The 26651-nt window shown below is 40.0% G+C and overlaps 1 protein-coding gene across 10 annotated transcripts in view; it reads left to right on the plus strand.

Annotated features, from left to right (window-relative positions):
* The window catches only part of PDE5A (phosphodiesterase 5A), a 106099-nt gene that overhangs the window by 50351 nt on the left and 29097 nt on the right, over nucleotides 1-26651 (plus strand). For 2 of the 10 annotated variants that reach the window (XM_084205208.1, XM_084205207.1), the window contains exons 4-6: nucleotides 18004-18586; nucleotides 19273-19362; nucleotides 25556-25627. In XM_084205208.1, coding sequence (XP_084061334.1) covers nucleotides 18004-18586; nucleotides 19273-19362; nucleotides 25556-25627 — 745 coding nt within the window. Of the gene's footprint in view, nucleotides 1-5310; nucleotides 5559-6361; nucleotides 6541-6719; nucleotides 6924-8992; nucleotides 9045-14686; nucleotides 14798-16507; nucleotides 16670-18003; nucleotides 18587-19272; nucleotides 19363-25555; nucleotides 25628-26651 lie in introns of those variants that run through there. The other 8 variants (XM_084205210.1, XM_084205206.1, XM_084205204.1 and 5 more) reach the window with 8 other exon arrangements.

Below are 26651 nucleotides of genomic sequence, written 5' to 3' on the forward strand. Positions count from 1 at the left end.
AAAAGAACCAAACTAAGCAAAACATATCTTGAAATTCCACATAAGATCCCCAAGACAGAGGAGAAGCAAGCATTGTTCCATTATTTAATAAGGAAATTGCAGATCATTTTGCCTGACATCAACGTCAGGGAAACTGATGGAGAGGCTGGTACAGGAAGAAATCAGTGTACAATGAAAGGATGATAGTACAATTAACGCCAGTCTACACAGAAAATTAGTTTTGTCAGGAATAAAAAAACCTGCCTATTTTCCCATGAGACCATGAATTAGTTTGATAAAGTAAACTCCAGTAAGATTTCATTAGGGCTTTGGCTCACAAGTCTACAGGGCTTTTGATAAAAGCCCCAGCAATGTATACTATCAGTGTGGTCCATACAAAATGGACCCAAATCATACTGAAAGATCTGAACAAAAAGTATAAAATTATTGATGGAAAAAGCTGCAAATTACAAAAAGTTATAGAGATATAAATAACACGAAGGGCAGACCCTTAATATAGACCAATTAAGAATACTTACTGAGGTCTGGCCTACATTTTAACATAGAGAATTCTACATTTTTCATTAAAGGGAGAAATAAAATCTCATTTAAAAGATAGGAAATTATTTTTGAAAAGGAGTTACTGTGAAAAGAAAGAAATAGTACTAATAGGCCCAAGCAGACACATTTCCAGGGCAAAGTGTAGGCAAAATTATTCTTATTTACCAAGGTGGATTAAACCATGACACAGGAGTTGGTGCTACTAGACCTCTCTGTGGTTTCAAAGAGATCATTACTGGGAGAACGTCCTAAGAAACAGCTCCAGAAACCCGAGGGTTTCACCGAGAGCAATGATACTTATTTGTGATGATAGGGGGCCTTCAGAAACTCCAGTTGTTAGGTTAATGTGTGAGAAGCTCAACAGAGAATTGAGGTATACGAGTACAGAAACAGGAGAGTGAATGCCCAAATTGCAGTGGTATGTACTTGAAAAAAATCTGACTAATTTTTCATTTATATCATTTGCCACTGAGTCTCCAAACAACCACAACTAGAAAACAAACCTCTTATAATTTGACTAAATATTATCTCTAAGACTAGGTACATTCCAAATACTTCAAATTGAAATCACAATTACTAGTAAAACTACTAGTAAGAGCAACTGCTAATTGAAAATTACTAAGTAATAGCTAAGAATCTCTTTAAAAATAAGCTAAGTATCATTGTAAATGAAGAAAGGGTTTGATATGCCATTGACAAGGGCCTGGAATGAATCTGCCCCACACATTTCCTACTTACCCTCCATCTCCCAAGCAAAATCCACCAAACCCTCCATTATCCACCTACATTTTCACCTACCTGCATCAAACCCTGTTATGGCCCAGTGATCAAACCCTATCACAGACAGGTGCCCTTCAGCAACCCTGCACTCAGCTTGGTACACATTGCAGGACAGGCACAGAATTCAGCTTGATAAATTGGAGATGTATTGCAAGCACAGGATGAAATTAAAAATGTTCAAGAGGAAGAAAATACAGTTAGGCAGAGGTAAACACACAGGCAGCACCTGAGTACATGGCAAGTATATAAAAAAAGGGAACAGAGAGTACAGAAGTCAACAATATCAGGCTGTTGCCAAGAAGGCATGAGCAAGGGTGACGGTATTAGCAGGAACAGAGCTTGCAAAGAACCCAAAATATTCCTTCCACTTCACTGGGATTTGATCTGTGTTCAGATGGATTACTTATTCCTAACTTGGTGAGACACTGCAGGAATGGGAGAGACAATCTAGGGAATGCCCAAAGAGAAAATGAATGGTCAGAGTGCTGGAAAGCATGATGATCAAGGAAGAACTGAAAGATGTGGCACTACTTAGCTTAAAGGAGAGAAGGCTCAGAAAAAGAGAGAGACTTGCTAACAGCTTTCCAACTTATCCTGAGACTTCCAACAGAAATCAGAAAAAGTTAAAATTTCAGCATACTGATAGACTTACAAATAATATGTCAAACTCAAATCCTAACTTATATTTTTCAGGAGATAAAGTCTGACAGTGTTTTCCAGACAAATATCCATGCATTACAAACAGCTTTGAGAAGCTGCTGCTTTCCTGACGTGAACAATAATTCTGCCTGGTACTTTGATTGACGCAAATGCTCAGTCACATTTAAATCAAAATAGGAGGAAGCTACTATTTTCCATGGCTTCCTGTAGGACATATGCACTGTTATCCCAGAGGAGAGGGCAGGTTATGCAATTGCTGAGCAGCTCTGGGGAAACATTTCCAGCAATTATTTGGAAAGGACTGAGAGAATAAATTTATAAGATATTTTCATAAGTTAGTGTTTTCATCACTAAATAACTATTAGATGTTAAGTGAATTGAATTTTGGTAATTATTTCACTCTCCTTATGCAACAGAATGGAAGGAGAATGGAAACTTGCCTCACTAGTATTAGGATTCTCCCACTGCATGTGTGTGAAAGTGCTGGCTTATACAGAAGTGGAATAGTTTCCTCTGCCTTATCATATTCTAGCCTCACTGGTCATATACTACAGTCCTAAACTTGATTTAGGAGCCAAAATGGACCAACTGTTTTTCAGATTTAAGAGATGGTAGAAAGACAGCCAATTCCCACTTCATAGCAAAGCTAAATGCTGCTCCAATTCATCTAATGAATAAGTCAGACAAGTTAACAATGTTGACATCTGAAACGTTATTTTTTCTCTTCTAAAGGGAAATGGAATAGAATTATATCACTTTCAAATAAATTTAAATAAATATAGAGTTCTTTGAGCATAAATTATCACATAAATACTTTTCCTCTGGTTACATACTTCCTTATTTATTCTTACTAATTATCCTGAGTTAGCAGAATTTCCAATTTATGTGCCTTGAGCATACAGAAAACAGCCCCACTTTTTTATCTCCTTACATGACAATATTTGCAAAACATGAGATGAAAGATTTCAGCCAAATAATTTTTCCATCCGCTAGTCCTGCAATAGCATGGCCTATGGTAGATGGTAAAGCTTCCTGGCTTCTAAACTTGAACTGGACATTTTTATTTGTGTGACATTACTACAAGCCCTTCTCAGGTTTAGAGCTACTCCACATCAATTCCATCCTCTGAGCTCTGGAAATAAACTGGAAAGCTGGGCGAGAGCTAAGATACACGGAGCTTTTTCAGAGCAATTTGGAAGCCAAAATTATGGAAGACTTTTTCCACTTTGACCATTCATTCTTTGTTATGCTTGGCCTTCATCCCCTCCTGTCACCTTAAAAATGAAAACAACATGTTCATTATTATTCATGGAAATTCATCGGATACGAGGAAGGCATCCCTTTCCCCCCTCCCAGCTGTTCAGTTTTTATTTCTTTTGGGAAAGACTCTGCTATTCTTTGCTTGGGTAGCAGTCCTTTGAACTGTTGCTTTGCCACTGAATTCACCACTGATCATCAGGAAGATGATCATTTGCATCGGCTTCACTGAATCTTATCTGCAGGCCAAATAAGGGCCCCAGCAGCTGCAGCCACAGGTCCCAGTTCCTCGTGGCACGGAGTACAGGGACGCTGGACGCGCCTCAGCTGGCCTGGTATTTAATGTTACATGTTTACAGTGCTCCTTGGTGCAACCTCTGCTCCTGACTGGGGCATACTGGATGTTAGCACAGGATAAATGCTTATTTCTATTAGTGCTACTCCTAATTACATGAAATGAGATGCTATCTATTGCAGCTGACATAATTGCATTGACCATTACCTTGTTATTCTCCTATGAGACAGGGAGAAAATACTATCCTACTTTTTAAATACCAGTAATTAAATTATATATTTGTATTTCTCCTTTTGTAAACAAACTCTTTCTGCCTCTTTACAAAGAAGATATTTCCATGTGTTTGGTCCTTCTTGTGTTTCCCATCTAGATCACCTCTGATGATCCTGCAATTGCTTTTTGAGACTGGATGAGCAGTACCATAATCAATATTCCATATGAGACCATTCAGGGAATGGCATTTCAGTTACTTATAAAATCTGCATTCTATAATTGCACGTTGTACATTGCTATTATACTTAAGCATTGTAACACAGTATCATTTTCCAAAACCTCTGCCTAGCTTAGGAGCTTTAACTGCCATGTCTACTGCAGCCTCAGAACTCTTTTTCTGAAATGGTTAATGCAGAAATCTGTGATTTACACAACAGGTTTTTTTTTTTTTTTCCTAACATACCACTCTTTCCAGGTTTTGGCACTAAACATCTGCTTCATCTATTGCCATGTTTTCTGTTTATGCAGTTTGCTTGGCAATTCTGTATTTTCCTGCTGAAAGATTTGTCTTTGCCTTGAACAGCAGGTTGACTCGTGCTGCGTGTAACTGGCTTATGCTTTATCTTCACATTTGCTCTCTGGTCACCACGCACAACATTTCCCCCGAGATACCCTTTACAACAGAGTAATGTTCATGTAAAACCTCCCTTTCTGTGTGCGCCTCATATTACACACAAACTCTCACAGCCAAAAGATACATGTGTCCAAGTCAGCTACACACAGATGTGACACCAAGACACAGAAGATAAAACTTTTCCCTCGAGCTCATGGACAGGTTCTGAATCCCTTTGCTGTGAAGTTCCTGCTGCAGCCCCTTCTCAGGCTGCAGAATCCCACCTCTCTACATACAGGAGATATATCTCTGTATCAGAAGTCTATATACACCTGAAAGGGGATTAAGAGCAGCAGAAAATATTTCATACAATAGCTCTCAGTTGACTACAGAGGAGAATAATTTGCAAGACTCTGTAGATTCCCTTCCACTGAAACATTCTGCTATTTGTTATCTTACCTTCAAAGACACTGCACGTGTGGCAACACAGGAAGCAATAGATATGCATTAGACTTTGTGAAAGGTGCATTGTGACTGCAGAGGATAAATTGTTATAAACATGTGCACGTGCACATCATAGAATGGAACTACAATACTTGAAAGTGGTGCTTAGTGTAAACCAAAATTGCAGTCCCAGCTGTCTAATTTTGAGAAAGTCACAGCTGTGTGTTGAGCATCCTCAAAGATAGGCTGTGCTTATTCAGAGTCTAAAAGGGATCTAACAGCCGCACTGTAGGCATGAACGACTGCAAAACCAGGGGTTTAGTAGTCGTATCCAGGCTGAAGTCTGTCAGAGATCACACATTGACAGCCGACAGTGGAACCCTCTAAAGCGACACTCAATTTGTGAAAAAGACACTTTTTCGAAGCAGGCGGGGCCGCGGCGGAGGTGGAGCCGGCTCTGCCCGCTGCGGGACCGGCAGCGCGGCCGGAGATGCGCCAGGGTGCTGCGGGCCGGGCTTCCTGCTGCCCGCACACCTGGGAGCGGGGCGTGGGCGGGGGCCGGGAGCTCAGGGTACCGCAGCTGTAAAGCGGGCCGGGCCGGGAAGGCAGCACCGGCAGCCGCGGCCGGAGGCGGCAGAGCTGCGGTGCGAGCATGGAGCGCTGCGCTCCCCCTGCGCCGGAGCAGGAAGCGGTGGAAGCGTGGCTGGACGATCACGGCGACTTCACCCGCTCTTACTTTGTTAGAAAAGCTACGAGGTAAGACCGGAGCGGTGGCGGATAGAGGCAGTTCCTTTTTTACAGGGAAACCTCGCTCTTTTCCATTTCACTTTGCTGCCTCCAAAGAAAATAAAAAGAAGCGACTCCCACCCCACCCCCGCCGCCCCCGCTCTCGAAAGAGCAAGAACTGAAACCACCACGCAGCAGCTCCGTCCGGCTGCCACCGAAGGGCACATGCGGCGCTTCCTCGCCGGCTCTCGCCTTTAGCCCCCGGTTCGCGGTCGCTCTGCGGCGGGAAGCGCCCGCCCGGCACCGCGAGCAGCTCAGAGAAGCTGTCCTAACCCCGGAGTTCCCCGTTCTGGGCTTTGAGTTATTTATTTTGTGTTCTCCTCGGTTCAAAACAGACACGGTCAACTTCTCGTGAGTAGTGAGCATTTCCCCGCCCTGCGAAGTAGGTAGACGCCTCAAAGAGCATCTGATGTCTTTGGGGAGGGCGGGTTGTGTCAGTGCTCAGTAATCTCAAAACAAAGGGCTGCTCTTCGAGGGCTCCGTCACCCTGTGAGTTCATCACCTTTTTTGACATAAGGGCGGCCCCCGGAGCGAGGGCCACGGGTTAAGCGCTGATGAGCCGAGGGCAGAGTATTCGAGACCGGAGCTCCGCCCGAGGAGGGGGCACAGGAGCCCGTCCAGTGGGGAGAGCGCCTCTGGGAGGCTGCGCCTTCCCCCGGGAGGGAGGCGGGGGTGCAGCCCGGGCAGGGCGGCGGGCAGGGAAGGGATCGCTGCCCGGATGAGCGGGGGGCAGCCCGGGCAGGGAGAGATCGCTGCCGGGGAGCGGGAGCGCTGCCGGCAGGGGGCGGCGCGGGGCCGGCGGGCGCCGCCGCTGCTCGGGGGCGGCCGCTCCACGCTCGCCCCTTCTCGGTGCCGGTTCTTGCGAAGAACCCAATATTGAGGACCTGAAGAGCTCGTCTGGGCATTTCCCTCCCCCTTGACTTGACATGCTGCCTTTTGGAGATAAGACGAGGTATTTGCTCACTGTTGTCACACACTTCAACAGCGGGACTTCAAGTTGATTTGAAAATTCGGCTATTTTTAGACGTGGAGTCAGGTTTCCATTTTGAATATTTTCCGATAAACAAAGCCGTGGGGATGCAGAGCCCGGGCGATCTGCAGCTCCCACGGTATATCTTAGCGGGAGCTCGGGTTAGTAAGTCCTGCGGTTGACTCCTCGGACACGGCGTCTCCGCGGGCTCGCTGCGCTCCTCTCTGCTGTGCTCCCGCTTCCGAGCCGCTCGCACCATCTGCTCGCCGCTGCTGATTTGCCTCTTCCCCCAGTCACTTGGCGGGGATGGATGAATTCTGAATGAGGTTTTGCTGCTGCTGCTCCTCTCTGCATGGGATGGGGCGGTAAGAAGAGAAACCCCCATTAATAATTGACTCGCAGAGAGCTAGAAAGCTTCAGGGGTCACCTGCTTGCTTGTGACCATCTGTCAGGCAGTCCCCTTTCGTCTGCTGCTGCTTTCTTAGGTTCATTTAACAGGAAAAAAAAAGCCTTGAAAATATCTTTTAAATGTTGAATTTTTTTAAGGCTGTACATAGGTGCGGGATGCATAGATGGAAGTCATTAACCTTGATGTTTGCTCTCCAGAACACCAGTGCGTGGTGTGGCACTGAAGGGCAGTTTGTTTGCCCAGGAAATAGGGTGCTAGCAGCTATGAGGAGTAGCATTTTCCTAGTTCAGCCTATCACACTTTTTTTGGAAACTGGATGTAGTATTGAACAAATAGGAATGCTAATTAATAGTAACCACTGTGTCAGATTTGTTTTCCCCATGGGCAGGATGGGTTAGCTCTTTTTTTTTTTTTTTTCTCCCCACTCTGTGGCACAGTTTTGCGTTTGTGCCGTTCTGAAAGAGGCAGTACTTCAGACAACACAGTCAGTCGAGTCTCTGAGATGGTAATGCCTCTGCAGTTAGAGAGGGGTTTGCAGAAACACTGTAGACTTTTGAGCCCTCGCTTGGCAACAATTCTGTGATGTTTCTGAAATGACGGAAACATTGCAATTGTCTCAAAACTCTCTTCTCTGCTGTCTTGCATGGAATGTTCTTTGTCCTTATTGTACAAATAGAAAAGTATATTTAATAAGGAATACCTCTGTTATATGTAAGCTTGTATTTAAAAAGACAAATGACAAATTACTTCACTGTATGTTGATACAAAGATGATAACATATAGAGCTGAGTGGTTTGAAAGAACAGCTGTACTTTTTCGAGAGGTTTAGTGTTCCACTTGGTAGTGGTTTTTAGGGCTTGAAAAAAGAAAATCCTAGCATCTAATACTGTGCTTTGTTTTAGCTAAATCTTTGCAGCTCAGCAAACATTGAACAAAGACTATGCTGTTAATGTTTTGCTACTTAGCATTATATTTACTCTCTCAAGTAAAGCAGGGTTCCCTAAACTAGCTTCAACATTTTTCTAGTCATAATTTATTGCTTCTTTTTTTTTCTTTGTTTCATAATATGCCAAAGTTCTCACCAGTCCTGGAAGCAATAGAATGAGAAGTTAGTTCATATTGTATTTTGCAGAGCATGGAGGCATATTCAGCTGCATGTTGTGAGGCACAATTGCTAATGGATAAAGATAGTTTCTGTACCTGTTTCTCAAATATTCCTACATAGGAATAGGAAAAGATCACCTGCTCCATCACTTATGACTGCGTAATACAAGCTGTTTCCACCCACATTAATGAGCTTTGAATTAGAACCTAATTTAGCAATTTTATAATGAGCGCTGAATAGTTAATTTTTTTTTCTGCAATTAATTAATTTGCACAGTGTTTGATATGGTAGTTCTCTTGGTAATTTCCAAACACTAAGAAGCTTTAATTAGGTGTTTAAACAATACTTAGAAGATGTATGCTTTGTGATTTTTTTTTAAGTATGGGGTTAGGGTTATCATCTCATATAACTGAGTAGTTGCCTCCTGATCCAGTTTGCATAGAGCAGTTTGACAACAGTATCCATTGGTGTGGTTTGAATCAAAATTGTATTTTCTGGGAAGGTGGCACTTTAAAAGATGTTTCTTTCTATTCACAATTTGTTCATAAAGTGACAGCTGTTGGAGTCACTGTGCTCCCCAGTCCATGTGCTGGCTTCTTGGAGAGAAGGGCTGCAAGTGTGCTTAACAAGTGTGCACCTGTGCTCCTCTCTCCCCTCTGATGTGTTGCAGAAGATGAGCACATTCCAAGGGCTCACACCTTGTATTTGGATCTGCAATGCCTCGAGGCTGGCAGTGTCTGCAGGAAGGCCACATCCCGGCCTCCTTCCAGCTGGGCTGGCTTTATGGATATTGTTCGATAGAACTGCGGTGATTGACTTGCGCGTGAGCAGTGCGAGGCTGCAGTCCTACAAGCGTGTTTTCCAGGTGAATAGCTTGGAGTCCTTCCTCCTCTGAGTAGGTGAATGAACCGGGATCCCATGAGTAGGAAGCTATGGAATCAGATATTTATTACTTTATTTTGTACCATGGAGGTGAGTGGCATGCGGAGGCAATATAAATAGCTGTTATCTGTGAGGTGCTGTTCCAAGATGATCAAAGTGCAGCACAACAAAGGGGAAGTGTGTCACCGGCACACGTGGGGACACGATGAATTTGGGTCACTCAGTGAGGCTGTGGTGGCCGACAAAACTTCTGGCTGGAGAGTTTGGTACTGCACACCTAAGGGTCAAGAGTTTCTAAATGCCTTGCTCCTATAAAGTTTAAGCTTTTTATCTTTTTTTCCCCGGGTCTTCTTGTTATTTTTCCCTTCCCAAAGTTTTAGAATTGCCTATCATATGCCAGCTTCCCAGAAGCAGAAACATTTTCAAGTAAGGTGATTCTGCTTTGTTGCTGCAACTATGGTTGTTCTGGTTGTTCTAACTAGATGCTATAAAGGCATCATCTGCTGGTTTTGGGGGGTTTGGGTTGCATTTATGGCTGAATTCATTAGCCTTTTTGTCTTCCTGAAATTTTATTCCTGAAATTTTTACATTCCTTTAAAAAAACAATGCATGCATTGCCATGCTCTAACATGACACTTATTTCAACCTGCTATGGAATATTTTTGTGCTTCTGACTTCCTGTTTGTCCCTGTTTTAAAAATATGGGAGTGATTCTTAGTGCTCTTTGCTCCCAGAAGCAGCAGACTGCCAAAACAGCCAAAGTAAAATTTTTCCTCTAATTGGAGATAACTGTGTTCTTACAGGCAGAATTTTATCTGATTCCCTAAATGTATGGTGTGCTGAAGACCAATTGTTGACCCAAATCCTATATGCCCTTCAGTAGAAATAAGATTATTTTATTATAAATACATCTTGGCTTATTAGCATGTTTGAGAAATATTTACAGATGAATTAAGGTGGGATTGTATTTGGAAAAATAAGTGTTCTTAACAGTATGGTACTTCACAGTTCTTCACTGAGGATTCCAGAATTAGTGTTGACTGGGAAATTGTGCTAAAATTCAGGTATTGCATTACTTGAATATATCAATTACATTTATTACTTGGGGAAAACTCAAGCACAGTTGTTTGGGTTGTTTTTTTCTTCTTGATGGCTGGTGGACAATCAATTTCTAATGTGCTGCCTGCGGTACTACATTAGTCAGGACATTTGCCTTCTAGTCTCTGTCTAGAGGGCTTTTAAAAATGTCTTTCAGTCTGAGCCAGCTATCTGAAGTTGAAGCTCCTAAATATTATGTGTCATATGCGTTCTGTGCGTTTCTAATGTCTGCGCTTACTTTTTCTAATTGAATGAAAATTCTGATTTTCAAAGATAAAGGGATTGGATGTTTTCTGCACTGAAATGTGCTGTGGCCTGTGTTTTTTCTTTAAAAGGTGTTGCATACCAAAAAAAAGTAATAATCCTAAAAATGCATATGGTATGAACCATATGCACTCCTAACATGATTTTGGTGAGTAGACAGTGGGCTTTGAACTTCCATGATTGAAGGACCCCAGTAGCTTTCCAGCAGAGGTACAGAATCCTGTGCAGATAGCTGGGATATGCTGCAAGGGGACTGGCTTTTCTAAGTTACCCAGCGTAAAGCATTAACGAGAGGACTGCAGACCCGCTGATGCCTCGGACCATAGCTTGAAACCTACAGGAAGCAGTGGTGTTAATGCAGGGGATCAGAATATTTTCTCCTATTTACTTGGTTTTATTGGATGTTTACCAAGCTTTTCTGAGATCTAAGTCCAGGAAAAAAATCAATTTCGGTGTGAATCTTGGAAAGTTTTCTTGTTGGCATAATGATGTTCATAGTTATCCCAGTTATAAATAATGTATCAATATCCTTCCTTATGCCTTTCATGATAACAGCAAAGCTTTAAGATGCTCCCAAAATATTTTTAACTACTGATTCACAAAGCATTCAGGAAGCTGAGGCATGTTACCAGTATTCATCAAGTTGCAAGTGTGATTGACTACTTCTGGCATTTGTTGTTGGAAATAAAGTGAGATGAGTGCTGGAGTATTTTGGAAACAATCTCTAAAACAGCAATTACTGTAGACTGAAGAAATTGTCATCTGAGAAATGATAAGAAACCACTTACCAGCAATTTACATCTTAAATTCCCCCAAAGCTCTAAATTGAACTCCTACCCAGAATCTTTGGTATGGTGATGAACTAGTCAGCAGAAACAGTGAGTAGCTACAAGGAGAATGTGCTTTCACTCAATTCCACTTGCCCTATGCAATAAAGAAACAAATGGGTGTGCAGAAAACATTAATTAAAATACACTGGTGAGCCTTAGGGGATGAGGAGAAAATAAGATGGGGCAAACCACTCTGACAGTTAACATCCCCTTTTTGGCTCCTTCTGTTTCAGGCTAGCTATTACCATATTACAGTACTTTTGATCTTTCAACGTCCTCTGCAGGAGACTCAAGAAAGTTCGACAGCTTTTTTTGATTTCTAAGTTATAGAGGATCACGGAGGTTCTGTATTGGGTATCTGCTGAAGAATCCTCATGTGAGGAGGATATAGGCAATGCATTCTTGATGTAAACTAATGTGCTACCACCTACTTTCACCATTAAATTGTTTTGGTTTTGTAATGGAAAAATATAGTTAATAAAAGCACAGTATAGAAGTATTTCTTTTCCTTACTGGAAAAGAAACATACATAAATTTATATGGAATGCTTTCTCATTTATATGATTGACTTGAAGAAAACTGTATTTTAAAAAGGGCATTAAATACAAAAGGAGCTCTTTGCCAGTGCCGGAAAAGAAGCCCTACTCAAATAGCCCTCATGGATAACAATGGTTGTCATTTCACATTGGGTTTGGCACTGAAAATTTTGCCACAAAATATATTTGCTTAGTAAAAGATATATATTTTCCCACTTATTTGTGCATTATGTGCACTCACCCCAGCAGGGAGAGCCATCCCAGAGCCTCTGCACTTCAGCCATATTTAACCCCTGGTTTAGGAATTCAGGTGGAAATGAAATAGTGCCGAAGATTTACATGAGATCTCCAAGGACATGTGAATTTAACTCTTAATCCATTTTTCACTGAAATTACTGGTATTGTCCTACTGCTTTCCCAATGAAACTGTTTGGTACCTAGTTATTGTTATTTTTTTTCTTTTTTTTTTTCTTTTTTTTTTGGGGGCTTGGAGCAAGAAGCAAACATAGGGAGGAGAAATAGAGGTCAGGTTTTAGAATTTTAACATTAATCCCTGAGGATTTATTCTGTCTTTCTTTATAGTGCAACAAGAAAGTCTCTTCTGTGGAAGAAAGCTTTCTTGTAAAAAGTGAAGCTTGAAGTTAGGATATTAATGAAAACTTGAAAATAGCCAAGAATAGCCTGTCAGTGTTAGTTTTCCAATTAGAATACTTTTGCAACAAGTAAAAAAGCAGTCTCTGCCTTCTGTTTTTTAAAAAATGCGCATTCAGACAATATTAAAATTTCATCATTCTAAAATGTTATTTCAGTCTCTCATGAGCATGGTTTGAATCAAGAATTAATGTTCTAAATTAAGAACTGTATTCAAGCAAAAGTCATTTGTACCAATTGAAATGTTTAAAGCTAAACGTATCCTAATATATTTGACCAAGTTGTGCTAAAAAACTGGCACTGTCATACTTCATATTCCAGAACTGCTTGCCTACCACTGTGAGACATGGTATCTTCACTAACTGTAATTGGAAAGTGTTTAGGCAAAAACATCTAGTGTTTTGTCAATCTACTCTTTTAGTCAGTTTGAAAACACTTCTTTTACAGTCAGTTTACTGTTTCCATCTAATGAGGCCTTATACAATTTCCTTAAATCTTTCCATTGCTAGAAAAGAGACAAAACCACTTAGAATATGATTGTGAAATAGGAAATACTAGAAAGAAAATGGGATGGCAAGTATAATATCCAAGTAGCTTTGCATTTCAAACTCCTTTGCTAAAACTGAATAGTTTGGGAGTTTTTGCTAATGCTTTAAATTATTTCTGTGTCTAAATTATGTCAAGATGCTGGGGAGAAATTTGAAGACATCTAGTGGTTATTTTATGGAAGGCAATTGATAAAACAGTTATGAAGTTTAGCTTGAAATATTATTGATTTCAGCATTGTCAGGATCAGGCTACAGGAATTCAGACACTTGAAAGCTGGCATTTTCTAGCAGGCAAGTTTGTAATCCCTTTCCTGAAGTGTTACCAATAACTGCTGCTTTGAATGAAAAATTAGCAGAACAGCCCACACAACTACCAAAATGTCATACATTGTATATATGAGTGGTTTGTGAGTGACAGAGAAAACAGGGAATTCTTTGCCGTTTCACTGAAAACTACTTATGGCCGTGCTCTGTTACGGAACTGCGAGCGTTCCGCGTTCTTTGTGCAAGGTAAGTAACACGCAGTTTTTACTGTCATTGTTGCATCTCGGTGTTAGCTTTGCGTTCTGTTTTTTGTATGTTTGCTCCAAAGGTGCCAAGCAGTTGTGCTGAATGGCCACATTGGTGTGTTCTTACATAGGCTATATGTAAGCAAGACAATCACAACCTGGCTGTTAAACATCTTCACTGGGTTGGGTTGTTGGGTTGTTTTTTTTATTGAGAAGTCTGCTGTGTACTTTGAAGATAATCACAATGAAGCAAAGATGGGTACAATAAATTATTTAATATTCCCGGTGTATGAGTAGCATAGTGATTAGTGTTGTGTCAGTATGGTTTGATGCATATGTCACAGGAAATAGAGCCAAGTTCTCTTCAGGTCCCCACGTGCCCTCCTGCATGACCTGGCGAGACATGTGGCTTCATTATGTCTGTGTTTTCTCAACCATTGATTTTTTTGTTCTATTGCCTATTAATACTGAAGACTTCTTGCTCTAGGGACAGGTCTATCTGTGCAGCATTTAACAAATCGGGGCCAAAGTCTTAATTCCTCTGAAACTTGCAAGGTCTCATGTACTGCAGATGATTGTTCTTGTATATAAGCAGTGATAGAGAGGGGAGGATCACACAACTTTTTTCTTTTTTCTTCAATGTTTTGCCTGCCATTGCATTTTTATCCCCTTCTTAGCACTATCGCTTCAAAGTTCTTCTCCAGTTTTGTCATCTGCTGATGAAGTCACCAGCCAAATTCAGCAGTCACTACTGTCATGTTTCATAGAGGAAAGATTTGATTTGGCTGATAGGAGTGACTAAAAAATGGTAACTTCATATTCTACTATTCCTGTTCATGAGCTCTGGGATAAATTACATTTTTCTTGAGTGAAGGTTCATATTAAAGGATGCATCCCGGTTGTGAGGCATATGGGTCCTATAGCTCTTCAACTCACAGTGATTGCCATGGTGGGATAGAGACACTGCACTGAGTTTAAGTGTCTGCATGGATCCCTGTGGATCAGGATCTGCTCCTGCAACTTCTAAACTACAGCCAAGGTCTTGTCCTTACAATCAGCTCTTGACAATGCCAATGCTTACTGAAGACTGTTCCTATGAATAGTCCCAAGTGTTGGTTTCTTCCTGCAGTCCTTTCAAATGACATCTTAATTGTACATGGCACTCGTTGCTAATTTCCAGGAGCCTCACTCGTGGCTCAGGACATGTCTGGTGTCGGATATCTGCTGAGCTAATTCTGTGCTGTGAGAGTACTTGTGTTAGTCATAATACCCTTCTTGTCATGCATTGTTAAATAGGACTGAGTGTCAACAAGCGGACGCATGTCAAGACACCAAGAGATTTTAAATAGAGTTAGAATACGTCAGCTCATGCGAAATGCTGGTTCTTCCACCCGTGTGTGTAACTGGGTGAGTAAAAGGAGCTAAATAGTTTCCTTGTTAGAAGAGGCATTTGGTAAAGGTCACTGAACACTGTTCTTTTTCCAGTTTAATTTGAATGGCTTTCCTGTTGCCCAAAGTAAAATGCTTAAAAGGCTTGAAGTTGAAAGCCATGCTTTAACCAGTTTAGTTAAGGATTTGTTGTTGTTGTTGTTAATCTAGAGCTTTCTGAGAATCACGCGCTATGTTGGCAAATTATTGAACCATCACCCAAGAGAAATCAAAGGACAGGAATATGTTACTCATAATTACGCAGCTCCACATACAGTTCTGTTCAATGTTTAAGTGCTTCATAAACAGTGCTGATACCCAACAAGTACTTTGGTTCTTGTTAAACATAATTCCTTTCATGGGAAAGTTTTACAGCTGTGTTCCACATCCCTCAATAACCTCCATAAGAAATGGAGGTTATTTTACACAGTAAAAAGGCAAGAGGGTAAAAAATTAATGATGTCACGGACACAGTTTGAGAACAGGTATTAGCATTCAGAGTACATTGTTCTTACTGATTGCTATTGCTACACCATTAAGGCCTGGGGAAATCATAACACGATGCTGCAGAATAAACAAAATTATAGGTTTCTACTGATAAATCAAATTTCTGCTGTAGTTTTTTCTTTATGCATGAAGGGTAATGGATTCTTTCTCTGCCTTGCATCTTTTATACACACATCAGCGTATGTAAATTCAGTGTAAATCAGGAGGAGGGAAAAGGATAGCTTTTTATATGCTCCTTTCCTCAGGAGTAAGTGGGCAGTGAATCAGATTGCCCTGCAAATTGCAATTGCCCAACAACAGCACAGGTTCATTTCCAAACATGCCTTCAAACATTTTCAATTACACAGCTTCTGAGCCTCATCAGTCATTGGAGAACACCCTCCATCTGGTACTATGTCATTACTGCTACATTTCAATCTTACCTTCCATTAATGCCAGTCCTCAGTGCTCAGAAAAGAAGTCAGCACACATGTGAATCTGGGTCAAGTCAGCAATCTTCTTTAAAACTATAAATTTTTCTATACCTACCTCCTTGTGTCTGAGGTTTAAATACCTCCAGCTGGCATTTGCAGGTTCTTTTCTGCAGCCTTAGTGCTGGATGATAGTTTTGTTTTGGAGAAGCTAAAATTTCCAGGTTATTTTTTATTTTGAGAAGATCAGAGTAAAACAAAAAGGACCCACATATAATGCATCTGTGAACATGAGTTAGCAGCACTGATTTTAGAGGCTGTACTGTATTTACATACAGATTTTGGTATCTTTAGCTTTTTAATTTTCTTAGGGACATTTTTTGTCATTTTAATTGAAAATGTTTATTCTTTCTCATTCAGACTAACAAATGAAAATTCCAAGTGGAACCAAATGCTAGCTTCTTATTTTGACTCTCAGCGAAACAACTTTTGCACATGTGACACTGCCCTATGCAAATCATATTATGCATTGCAGTAATGAATGGTCACAGTTCCCACATTTCATGTTTATCCTGTTTAAGTAATGAAAAGTAATATTGTTGAAGTCCAATTTTTTATAATATGTTAGTTGTTCTTTGCTTCACTGCAAGAAACACTTGCATGAGGTTACTGCACAAAAAACAAGTATCACTGCTTTAATAAAGGAGGCTCATTGGTTTTTAATAATTCAATTTTTAATAGCATTTTTGGGTTTTTTTTTTTTTTCAATTTTTTAATAGCATTTTGTTCTCCTACAGTTGAGGTCTCCAAATGGTATGTGATTGAAGAAACTCTTTCAAGCCTTCCTAACAGAAGTCATATGAGTTTCCTTTTGTGGATGGCTTGCTATTAAAAATAATATTGTTGGACTTGAAGATTTTAATTGATCACTTTGGTGAGTTAAGGGCTAATTGTGCTTGCAGTATTGCATCTTACAGCAAAGATAAAGGTGTGCTCTAAGGAAAATAAGACTATTGTACAGTGCTCTTCATATGTAATGTACAATGATGCATGTAACTGATCAGTGGCTGACTAACCTGACTCAGTTCCATGGCTTCATTCAGCTTCACTCTCAGAATTCCTGCGGTCTGCTGGGCAAATAAAAAATATCCCAAATTTAAAACATGACCACCATGAAAGGTTTCCAAAAGATCAGACTTGTTAATAGGATTTTTGCTGTTCCTAGGCTCATAGGTTATGTAATACAGCAAAAACCCATTTCTTCTTGGAGTGAGGCATTTGCTGTGAGGACTCCTTCACACTGAGCAAATAAAAGAAAAAGCCCTGTATTAAAAAAACCCAACCAAACCAAAGACAAAAAAAAAAACCCTGAAAAAAAAACCCCTCAGATTTTGGACGAGAAAATGATATTGTGATAAAAAAAGTATACTCATGTTACGATGATATGCTGTATTTAGTGAGGCTTTTTTTAGGGTTGGCTTTCTAGTGCTGTTAATTTGAGAAGCACAGTTAAATACTAGAGATGCATGGCATATTTTGATTGGTGGTGAACACTTAAAAATACAGTTTTAGGGTTATTTGGTATTTGGGGTTGAGTTACACGATGCGTGTCATCTGCAAGGAAAGGAAATAGGAGAGGTGCATGAAAACAGTCTGTTATTATTTTGAAAGGGGTTGAATTGGTAATATGCATGTTTCTTTGATGGTTTTTAAGCAAAGCTTTTATGCTTTGAATCCAACCAGCATTTTTCATTAACTTGGAGGGCAGGGAAATTAACTTAAAAACAGTATATTGGCAATGGAAAAATAGGAAGGACTGCAGGTGATTGACTGAGAGAATTAAAGTTTGAAATTACCTTTTTAGAGGTTAAAACCAGCAAGTTTTGTCTTCAAATGAATATATATATGTCTTAAACAGAAATCCAAATCTTAGAAATGGAAAGGACTGGAACTTTTCAGTCACAAAATGATGGTGCAAACTTCTGATCTGTACTCTGAAAGCCACAGCATAAGTGGTACTCCTCTGCCCTATTCAGGTATTTCCTCTAGGCAAAAATAGCTTATTTTTTACAGGGCAGAAAATTTTAGTGCTTAATCTGGGCCAAGTGCTGCATAAAATTAGAGAATATTGATACAGAGGAGTCTAAAGGTGCATCAGTATCCTCTGTGTGAAAAGGCTTAGTTATCCTCTCACAGTGCCAGCTTCTAGTATGTGCTGGAGGATTTTCAATGCACGTCATTCGCTGTATTTTTGGTTTTGTTTTACAGAGAAATGGTTAATGCATGGTTTGCTGAGAGAGTTCACACCATCCCAGTCTGCAAGGAGGGAACCAAGTCCCAGAGTGAAGCCTGTGCCTGTCACCAGCCTGCCTGTGCCGAGACCACCAACTCCGGGACACCGGCGAGGAAAATCTCCGCTTCTGAATTTGACAGACCCTTAAGGCCTATTTTTGTCAAGGACTCAGTAGGAGCAGTGAGCTTCCTCTCTGGCTCTGACAAGAAGGAACAGATGCCTCTGCAATCTCCAAGGATTGAGACCAGTGCAGGGGATCAGTGCTCGAGACTATTAGAACTTGTGAAAGATATTTCTAGTCACTTAGATGTCACAGCGCTTTGCCATAAGATCTTCCTACACATCCACGAGCTGATCGCAGCCGATCGCTACTCCCTGTTCCTGGTGTGTGAGGACAGCTCCAACGAGAAGTTCCTCGTGAGCAGGCTGTTTGACGTGGCAGAAGGATCCACCCTGGAAGAAGCTTCCAACAACTGCATTCGCCTGGAGTGGAACAAGGGCATTGTGGGTCACGTGGCAGCCATAGGGCAGCCTCTCAACATCAAGAATGCCTATGAGGTAAGCCAAGGAAATTGGTCTTCAGCAACTCTTGAAAAAGTAGAAGCTGCCACACCATCAGCTGCTGGAATATTGCCATTTTAGTGCCTGTGTTTGGTGCTGTATTGACTTCAAGTGGTCAAGATGCAAACTTGACAGTGGTTTTGGTTCTAGTACGTGTATTATAGATACATGTGCACACAGAAACATGAAGCTAGGACTAAAGAAATTAGAGTTCTGTTGAGGTGATTATTCAAAGTTCAATACTGAGGTGAGCAGTCTCTGATAAAAGCAAACCCACAAACCACGTTTATGAAACTGTGTTCCTCTGTGGGCACAGATCTTATAGTTTATTTCTGTAATCTCTTCTTGATGACAAAAGGTAAACTAGGGATGGTTAATCCATGAGCATATTTATTATAATGATGGTCTACGCTCAAAAACAAGGCTTCTCCTAGGGCTTGAGTTTTTCATTCTTTATAGCAGCAGTCTTAATCTATTGGCACTCATGTTCCACACAAATGCTTTTCTGTTGTTATCACACTGATAGGAACAACTTGATATAATTATTGGCTGGTAATGGAACATTTGTTATCCTGGATAATAGCAAAATAAAATTTCAAACTTTTCTTAATCTATAAACCAAGGAAGAAAAAGAACTGGTCTTTAAGCTAGTTGTCTAATAATTGCATTTTTTCTTGTATCAGGATCCAAGATTCAATGCAGAAGTTGACCAGATCACAGGGTATAAGACTCAGAGCATTCTCTGTATGCCAATAAAGAATCACAGGGAAGAGGTAAGTGTAATTTTGGGATCACTTCATGTAATACTGTTTCCAGTCATGGTAATGCTTTAAACTTTCATTAGCTGGCAGTCATCATCTTCCAACCATGTGGGGTTTTTTTTATTTTGTTGGGTTTTTTTTGTTTTGTTGGTTATTTTTTAGCAAGACTGCTTATGTTTGTTTAGACTGTAATTTTATCTTATCTAGTTCAGTAAAGTAAGCCAAAGGGAACTGTCAGGAAGAGTTTAATCCCAAATGCAGCAGTTGAATATATATATTTAACTCCAGAAGTGCTGTTCCTACTTCCTGTACTCAGTATCTGTCAGCATTAAAGTTCTCTGCACACTTACTGGTCTATCTCAAATTGTGATTAAGTTACTAGACAGCTTAGCTTGTATCTGTATTGCTTAATTCACAGGGCACAAACTGGGTTTTATCATTTTCTGCAAACCTGATTATTTTTACACTCTCTTAACTCAACATGACTCCTAATTTATTACTTATGAGCTAAGAGCTTGACATCAGGCACTGAAAAACACACAGTGTCAATGTGATTCAGAAAAGTCATCCTCAAGTCATAACCTAAATGACTCCTAATTTGAAACAATGTGAATCTGCTCACTGAACTCTTGCCTATATTTCCTGTCCATGCTGCATCTCATGGGAGCTCTCTCATCCTGTCTCATGCTATTGCAGTGGGGAGAATTCTTATTATGGGCTAACAACACTTTCTTGCCCTGAGGATTTGAAGAGTGAGTGCAGTAAAGTCTATGAAAGGCAATGAATGGGGAAAAGAGGAGATGGACTCTTTGGGAGTAAGGAAAGTATGGTTGGATTTTCTTTGATCCTGACTGTAGCGGCTTTTAGCCAGTTCTAGAATACTCTCCACACAGTGTGTCAGAGCTTTGAAATGGAGATTTTTCTCTCCTGGAATTTATTTTTCAGAGCATTTCTAGTTTGCTTCCAGAAAGCTGAAGCTCCCAAAAAGAAATGTTGCCAAGATTGATTTGAAGACATCATGCCTTTTTTCTGCTCTTCCATCTTTGACTCCTCTTCTACAGTGTCACCTTGACTTCTACTGCACTGAACCTTTTTTAAAATTAAATTTATTTATTAAACTCCTGCATTAATTTATTTATTGAATCTTATTCTAGCCAACCCAGATGATCAGCCAGTATTTCCTTTCTTCCCATACTGCAAATTTCAGCTTAAATTATTTTGTTCCGTTCTTCCAAGGACCGCACTTGATCCTTTCCTACTCCCATTCCTGCTTAAAAATCTTCCCCTTTATACCTGGCAGCAGTCACTGCTGGCCCTGGGCCAGAGATGAACAAAGCAGATGCCATGTGAAGAGCTGTCAGGGATCAGTGGTCCATGTAAGGCTGATGCAAGGCTTCCAATTTCACCCAAGCCATGCCATTTTCTTTTTGTCAAATGGAAAAAGGTGGTATACCGCACAGAACCAGGTGCAGAAATGAACTACAAAGCCTTGCTGCCTGAGGAGTGTGGAAGTGCTGGTGGTGGGTGGGGAAGGAATGAGAGCTGCAGTCTGTTTGTCCAGTCCACCATGACTTAAGGGCTGAGTAAACCTGCAATGGGCCGTGTCTTTGGCCAGCTTCCTCCTCCTGAGTGCATCAGCAAGTGGAAATGAAGTGGGAATTTGTTTATTTTGACAAGTTCAGCCAACCTGAAGTTTGAGGAGTCTTCTACTCAGAAGCAATAATTTGAAGGTGTTAAATGTAAGGTTTCTTACAGGAAAAGATGGCAGTTACTAATTTTTTCAGAGTTTTACAGTCTCTACCAGAAGGTTTTTGTCATTCTCACTGTAAGAAATGACTGACATGTTTTTGGAGAGACATTGGAGTTAGTGAATCAGTCCTTAATTTTCCATTTGCACCCTGCTGCTTTTTCTGTTTAAATATCCCCCAAACAACAAAACCAGACCATTGGTTCCTCCCTGTTAAAATAATAAATAGATAAAATTTAAAAATTCCCCAAGCCCCTCTAGAAATATTGAGGCTTGTGAATGCTGCCTTAGCCCAGGATGTCAGCAATCACAGTTAAAAGATGATTCTGGAAGACATCCAAAAATAAATACTGAGAAAGAGGAGCAACTGGGGCTTTCTGTTTGTTTGTTTAGTATTAGTGCTATTTTTTTAAAACAAAAGAGTCAGTAATTGAGAGGAGGAAAATCTCATGCTGATTACTAAATCCTCTGGGCCTGCTGAAGTACGGAGATTTTTCCAGTAGATGTTTTTCACATTTGCCTATATTTCCACGAGGCATGTGAGAAACCAAAGTTGCATTTAAAAATAACAGCTAGTAAAAAATTCCATAAATGAAAACAATTTGATTCACAGAAGAGCTCATGGAAAGGAACCCAGGAATTAGTAACAATGAGACACATTGCAGTGCAGTAAGAGGACTTTACCTTTGATATAGTTTTGTGGACACTTGTAAACCAAACAGTCATTTTGACAGGATTGGATAGGGAATAGACATCCTTACTTTATTCCTCAGCTTAAACCAATTTGTGGAGCTCTCCAGCAGGTTTGGGATACCTGGAGAATGGATGGTTTTTTAAGCAGAGCCACCACAGCTACCATACAACACCTCCAGGAATGACACAATTTTCTGTTATTGCTGCTTTTCTTTTTTTTTTTCCTTTGAGCTGGGCATAGTAATTTTCATAAAAGGCAGTCTCAGTTTATATTCTACTAAAATCAGTAGGATTTTCTCATATGGAGCTTTTAGCTGAATTAACTGAGACATCTCTCTCAAGCTGCGAGCATGTAAGATTGAATTTCCTAGTAATTGACTAGGGAAATGTTGGGTGTTTTTTCTGGCAATGTTTACTCAGTTGTTCAGTTTGTTGTTTACTGGGACCTATTTCCTGTCACTGGGAAGCTTTTCCCAAAAAATCAGGGTCCTACTACTTAGAACAGCCTTTGAAAATCCCCTGTTGAATTTTATGGTGTAAAAGGGACTGGGTATGTCACCTTTAGCCAGCTCAGTTATTTTCTCCCCCAGTGAACCCTTCAGATAGCACACATGCCAATCATTGCAGGATAGAGCAGGTCTAGCCAAGCTGACTTTAAACAAACTCAGTTCCAGCAGCAGTCTTGCTGCAGGATTATGGAGATCAGTAATTTGCTACTTGGATGGATTTTCAGCTTATGCTGAGACACACATTATAGTAGCTAGACTGCTGCAAAGCATGGGGGCTGCTGCTGGCATGAACAATAGAAAGGGATGTGCAATTTTTGTTGATAAAAAATGAAAGTCTGTAAATACAGTTCTGTCACTGCAGGATAATTTTATAAGCTTGAATCCAACCTCTACAAGACCAGGAGAGCAAAGTAAAGTCAACACTGCTTTGTCTTCTGTAGTGGGTGTCGGCTTCTCTTATCAAAAATGTGAGGTTTCCCATTTCTGTTACCGTTCTTTGGCCTTAATGTAATTTTCCTTCACATGCCAGTAAAGTAAATAAAAAATACATCTCTTTAAGAAGTAATATTCATTACATCAGAAGTCGGCTTAGTAAGAACCTACTGAAAAAGGCATCAGCTGCCTTTAGAGCTGGAACAGCTTTCAGAGAGTTAGGACTGTAATTTTAATGTGCAAAAAATTGCAGCATAAAACCATCCATATAAAATCCAGAGCACAGGCATCAGCATTAAAGCCATCAGTTGTCACCTACTGGGCACTCGGTGTAGCCTGCTACTTTTAGAGGCAGGACTCAACTATTGCAAGAAAACAGTAAAAATGAATTTATCTGATAATTAGAAGTAATGTCTCCTTGTAATGTGGATCAGGATTTATTAAATTGGAAAAGTAGCACAGCTAGAATAGGAAGGCTAGGTAACAAGTAGAGCGCTGGAAGATCACCTGTGTTACCAGCAAGAATACAATCAGGAAAGCTGTGTTCAGATGTGGTAAAATGCATGTGGGTATTGAATCAGCAATTGATGGAAGGTTTGTTCTTCTTTGGAACAGAAAGTAAGGGAACAATTCCATCATCAAAATTGCTTTTTATCTTTGTGGTCTATGTCTGTATTAAGTGATCTGAATGGAAAAGAGCAAAGTACTTGGTTTCTGATCCAAGGGGAACTTCCTTCTGCTCACCCCTTATGCTCTTTCAATAGAGCAAACCTGGAAGAAGGCTCTTGTTGGGAACTGCAGGACTCCTCTAGATAGACTGTGTTATATAACCCCACCTGCCTAGTCCAAATTGGAGGGAAAGCTCAGGATAAGGAGCTTGTAGCACTCCACAGAACACTGCTTACTTCAATGATTAGGCCATAAACTCACAGGTGCCAAAACGTAAGCAGATCCTAATGACTTCAGTCTTTCCTTTAGCCTTGGTTTTCTTCAGTCCAGAGTAATATCTTAAACTTTTTTAGTTCACTGTCTAGCTGAGCCTAGGGCACTTGATCACCTTTGATTCAGTTTTTCTGCTGGTGCAATCATAACTCCCAGCTGGAGATCAGAGTTGGCCTATTATTTGTGATTTGTTTAGAATAAGTTTTAAAAAGGACGATTTGGGTTTCGCACTGTGTTTAGTATTCTCTAAAATGCAGGCATATGTTCTCCATGGCCCCAAATGCTATCACATGATTGACTTTTGTCCTAATTACATAATTACTTTAGTAACAGGAGCAGATCCTCTCAAGTTTCCTACCTCTTCTCCTAATTACCTGGTTGCAGGCAAGACTCCAATGGCTAAAACATACCCCACTGAAGTTTTTCTCATTACTGTCTCTGTACGATATTCTATGGAATTCTGAAAAGTGCGCTGACATAAATGAAGCCAGAATTTGGGCCAGTTTAATTTTTAAAACTGTTCATTTTGTATGAAAAAGAAATGGGCACAACACAGTTGTCTGGAGGCTTGGAATGCCACTGAAACAGCAAATAAAAAGAGAAAGGTTTGCGTATGCACAGAATTTTCATCCTAATCAAGTCAACATGAATTTTTCGCAGGTTTATTCTCCTCATTACATCCTTCCCCTTCAGTTAAAATCCTTTACTGAAAGACCTTATCAAAGATCTAAAACTGACCATTGCTCTTGGAACACCTGCCTTTGTTAATGTATCTGAAACGTGGAATGCTGATGAAAGGAGCCTAAATACTTTTTTTTTTTTCTGTATTAATATGGTCCTTTTACTGTTATAGCTTTTTTTTTAAGCACTGCAGACTTTGCTTTCCAACATGAAAAGTACTCACCTTTTGGGTGAAAAGCCTCTGGCCTTGTTAAAGTTGTCTTAGCTCATGCTGGATCAAAACTGGAAAAAAAAAAATTAAATCAGCACCTAGGAGAAACATTGGCATGAGAAGAGGTCTAAGCATTAACCTCCGCACATGTAGGTGAACATAAAAGCATAATAACTTTCATTCAAAGTCTGCCAGAGGAGCACACAGGCTGGTGGTACACTGTTATTACAGAAAGGATGTCCACTGGATGAGAAATATTCCTCACTGAAGTAAGAAAAAGGTTGACTGTGGGAAAAATGGGGTTGTATGGAATGGAGCTGACAGTTGAGCTTTATTTCAGACAGACATTTTTGAGCCCACAGTTGGCAGTGATTCATGTTAAAGAACAATGGCCTTACTTACAGCATCAGTATTTTGGGAATGCTGGGCTGAGAGACAGTAAATTGTCTTCTTTTCCATTACAAAAATAAAACCACATGCCTTCCATTGGTTTAGCAGTTACAACTTTACCATGAATGGTTAAATACAGCTTTTTAAACATGTTCACTGCACCATTTTCCTCTGATAGTGTTTATCCTAAAAAGGCAAGATGAAAAAAACCCAAATCATTAGCATTTTGCATTGGTTTTACACTAATTACACTTCAAACAAAGGAAGTTCTTTGCAGCTTTTTCTATCACTTGTTGTAATCATGCTAAAAATCTGAAACTATCTTAAAGCTTTGCATTATTTTTGTTAGATTAATAATACTTTGTCTCAAAAGGAATGGAAATACAGAATTGTATTAGGAAAAGGCTAAGGTCTTCAAATCCTGTAATCTAGGAAATGTTTCTGCATGAGAGAAACATTTATTATTTAACAATTTGATTTAATAGTGAACCAAGCAAATACCTGTAATGACCATTTATTATCTTACATAAGTATGCCTGGAAATGGAATCCAGTGACAGACCCCTACAATTAGCTAATTTCTCCGGTTTTAATGCACTAGGTTGTTGGTGTGGCTCAAGCAATCAACAAGAAATCTGGAATTGGTGGCACTTTCACTGAACAAGATGAAAAGGTATAAAAGCTGGACATTTATGTGTCTTCTGTTTTCACAGGGGAAGGGGGATGGACATGTTTTTAATTTTCCTGCTGCTCAGAAATTTTTAAGTTATTAAAAATTAAACATCTATGAGAAAGTGAACATTCTTGGAAATACTGCAAATATTTTTCTTTATGGGGGCATGAGAAATATGGATGTGAAATAATTTAATTTCTGGATCACCATGTCATATATCTCTGAAACACAGGCTTACTCTACTGGAATGCATTGTAAAACACTTTCATAAATTTCAATTTTTAATTACTTGGTTCTAACTCTCCTGGCAAGCCCAAGAAACACAATTTGAACAATGACATTTGTGGAGTTATTCTATTTTAAATACCATGTCACTTCTCAGCATAGCATTTGCAGGGAAAGATAAAGCTTGAGATAAATTATGAATATATGAGAGACTCAGGAGAGCAGACAATAGAATGGGTTCCTAATTCTCTCAGTGTGGTTGCTTTCCAAAAATTTCTAGACTTCACATTCAGATTGGTGGGGCAAAACCCAGGCTGTGCTCAGGCTGAAGAAGTTGACTTAACAATCAGCAATAAAAGATTTAGAAATCATCCTTTCTCTTAGAAAACTTCCCCTTTAAAATAAAATTGCACACTGAGTATTTGTAGGATACCAGAATTAATCCCATCCTGAATGAGGAAAAACCTGTGGGTTTGCTATGTTAGCAAATCTTTATTTTCATTTCCCAAGAGACTGAATTCCCTCAGAGAGGCTGGTTGTCTGTGGTCAGTTTTTCTAGCTAGCATTGCTGCACATTTATTTTTTCCTTGAAGTCGCTTTTCAGATGAACCCTACTTGTACCAAGATAATGATCTTCATATTTTAGCTAAATAAAAGCAGAAGGGATTCTTGAGGAAATAAGAAATTATGAGTAGCTGAAAAAAACCCAGATCCTGAACGTGCGGTTGCCAAAACCAACAAAAATATCAATTAATACTTCAGAGTGCAAACAAAATGTTGCAGTAGCTTATCTTTGAAT

The sequence above is a fragment of the Fringilla coelebs genome (assembly GCF_963513975.1).
Source record: "Fringilla coelebs genome assembly, chromosome: 4".
NCBI classification, from domain to species: Eukaryota; Metazoa; Chordata; class Aves; order Passeriformes; family Fringillidae; genus Fringilla; species Fringilla coelebs.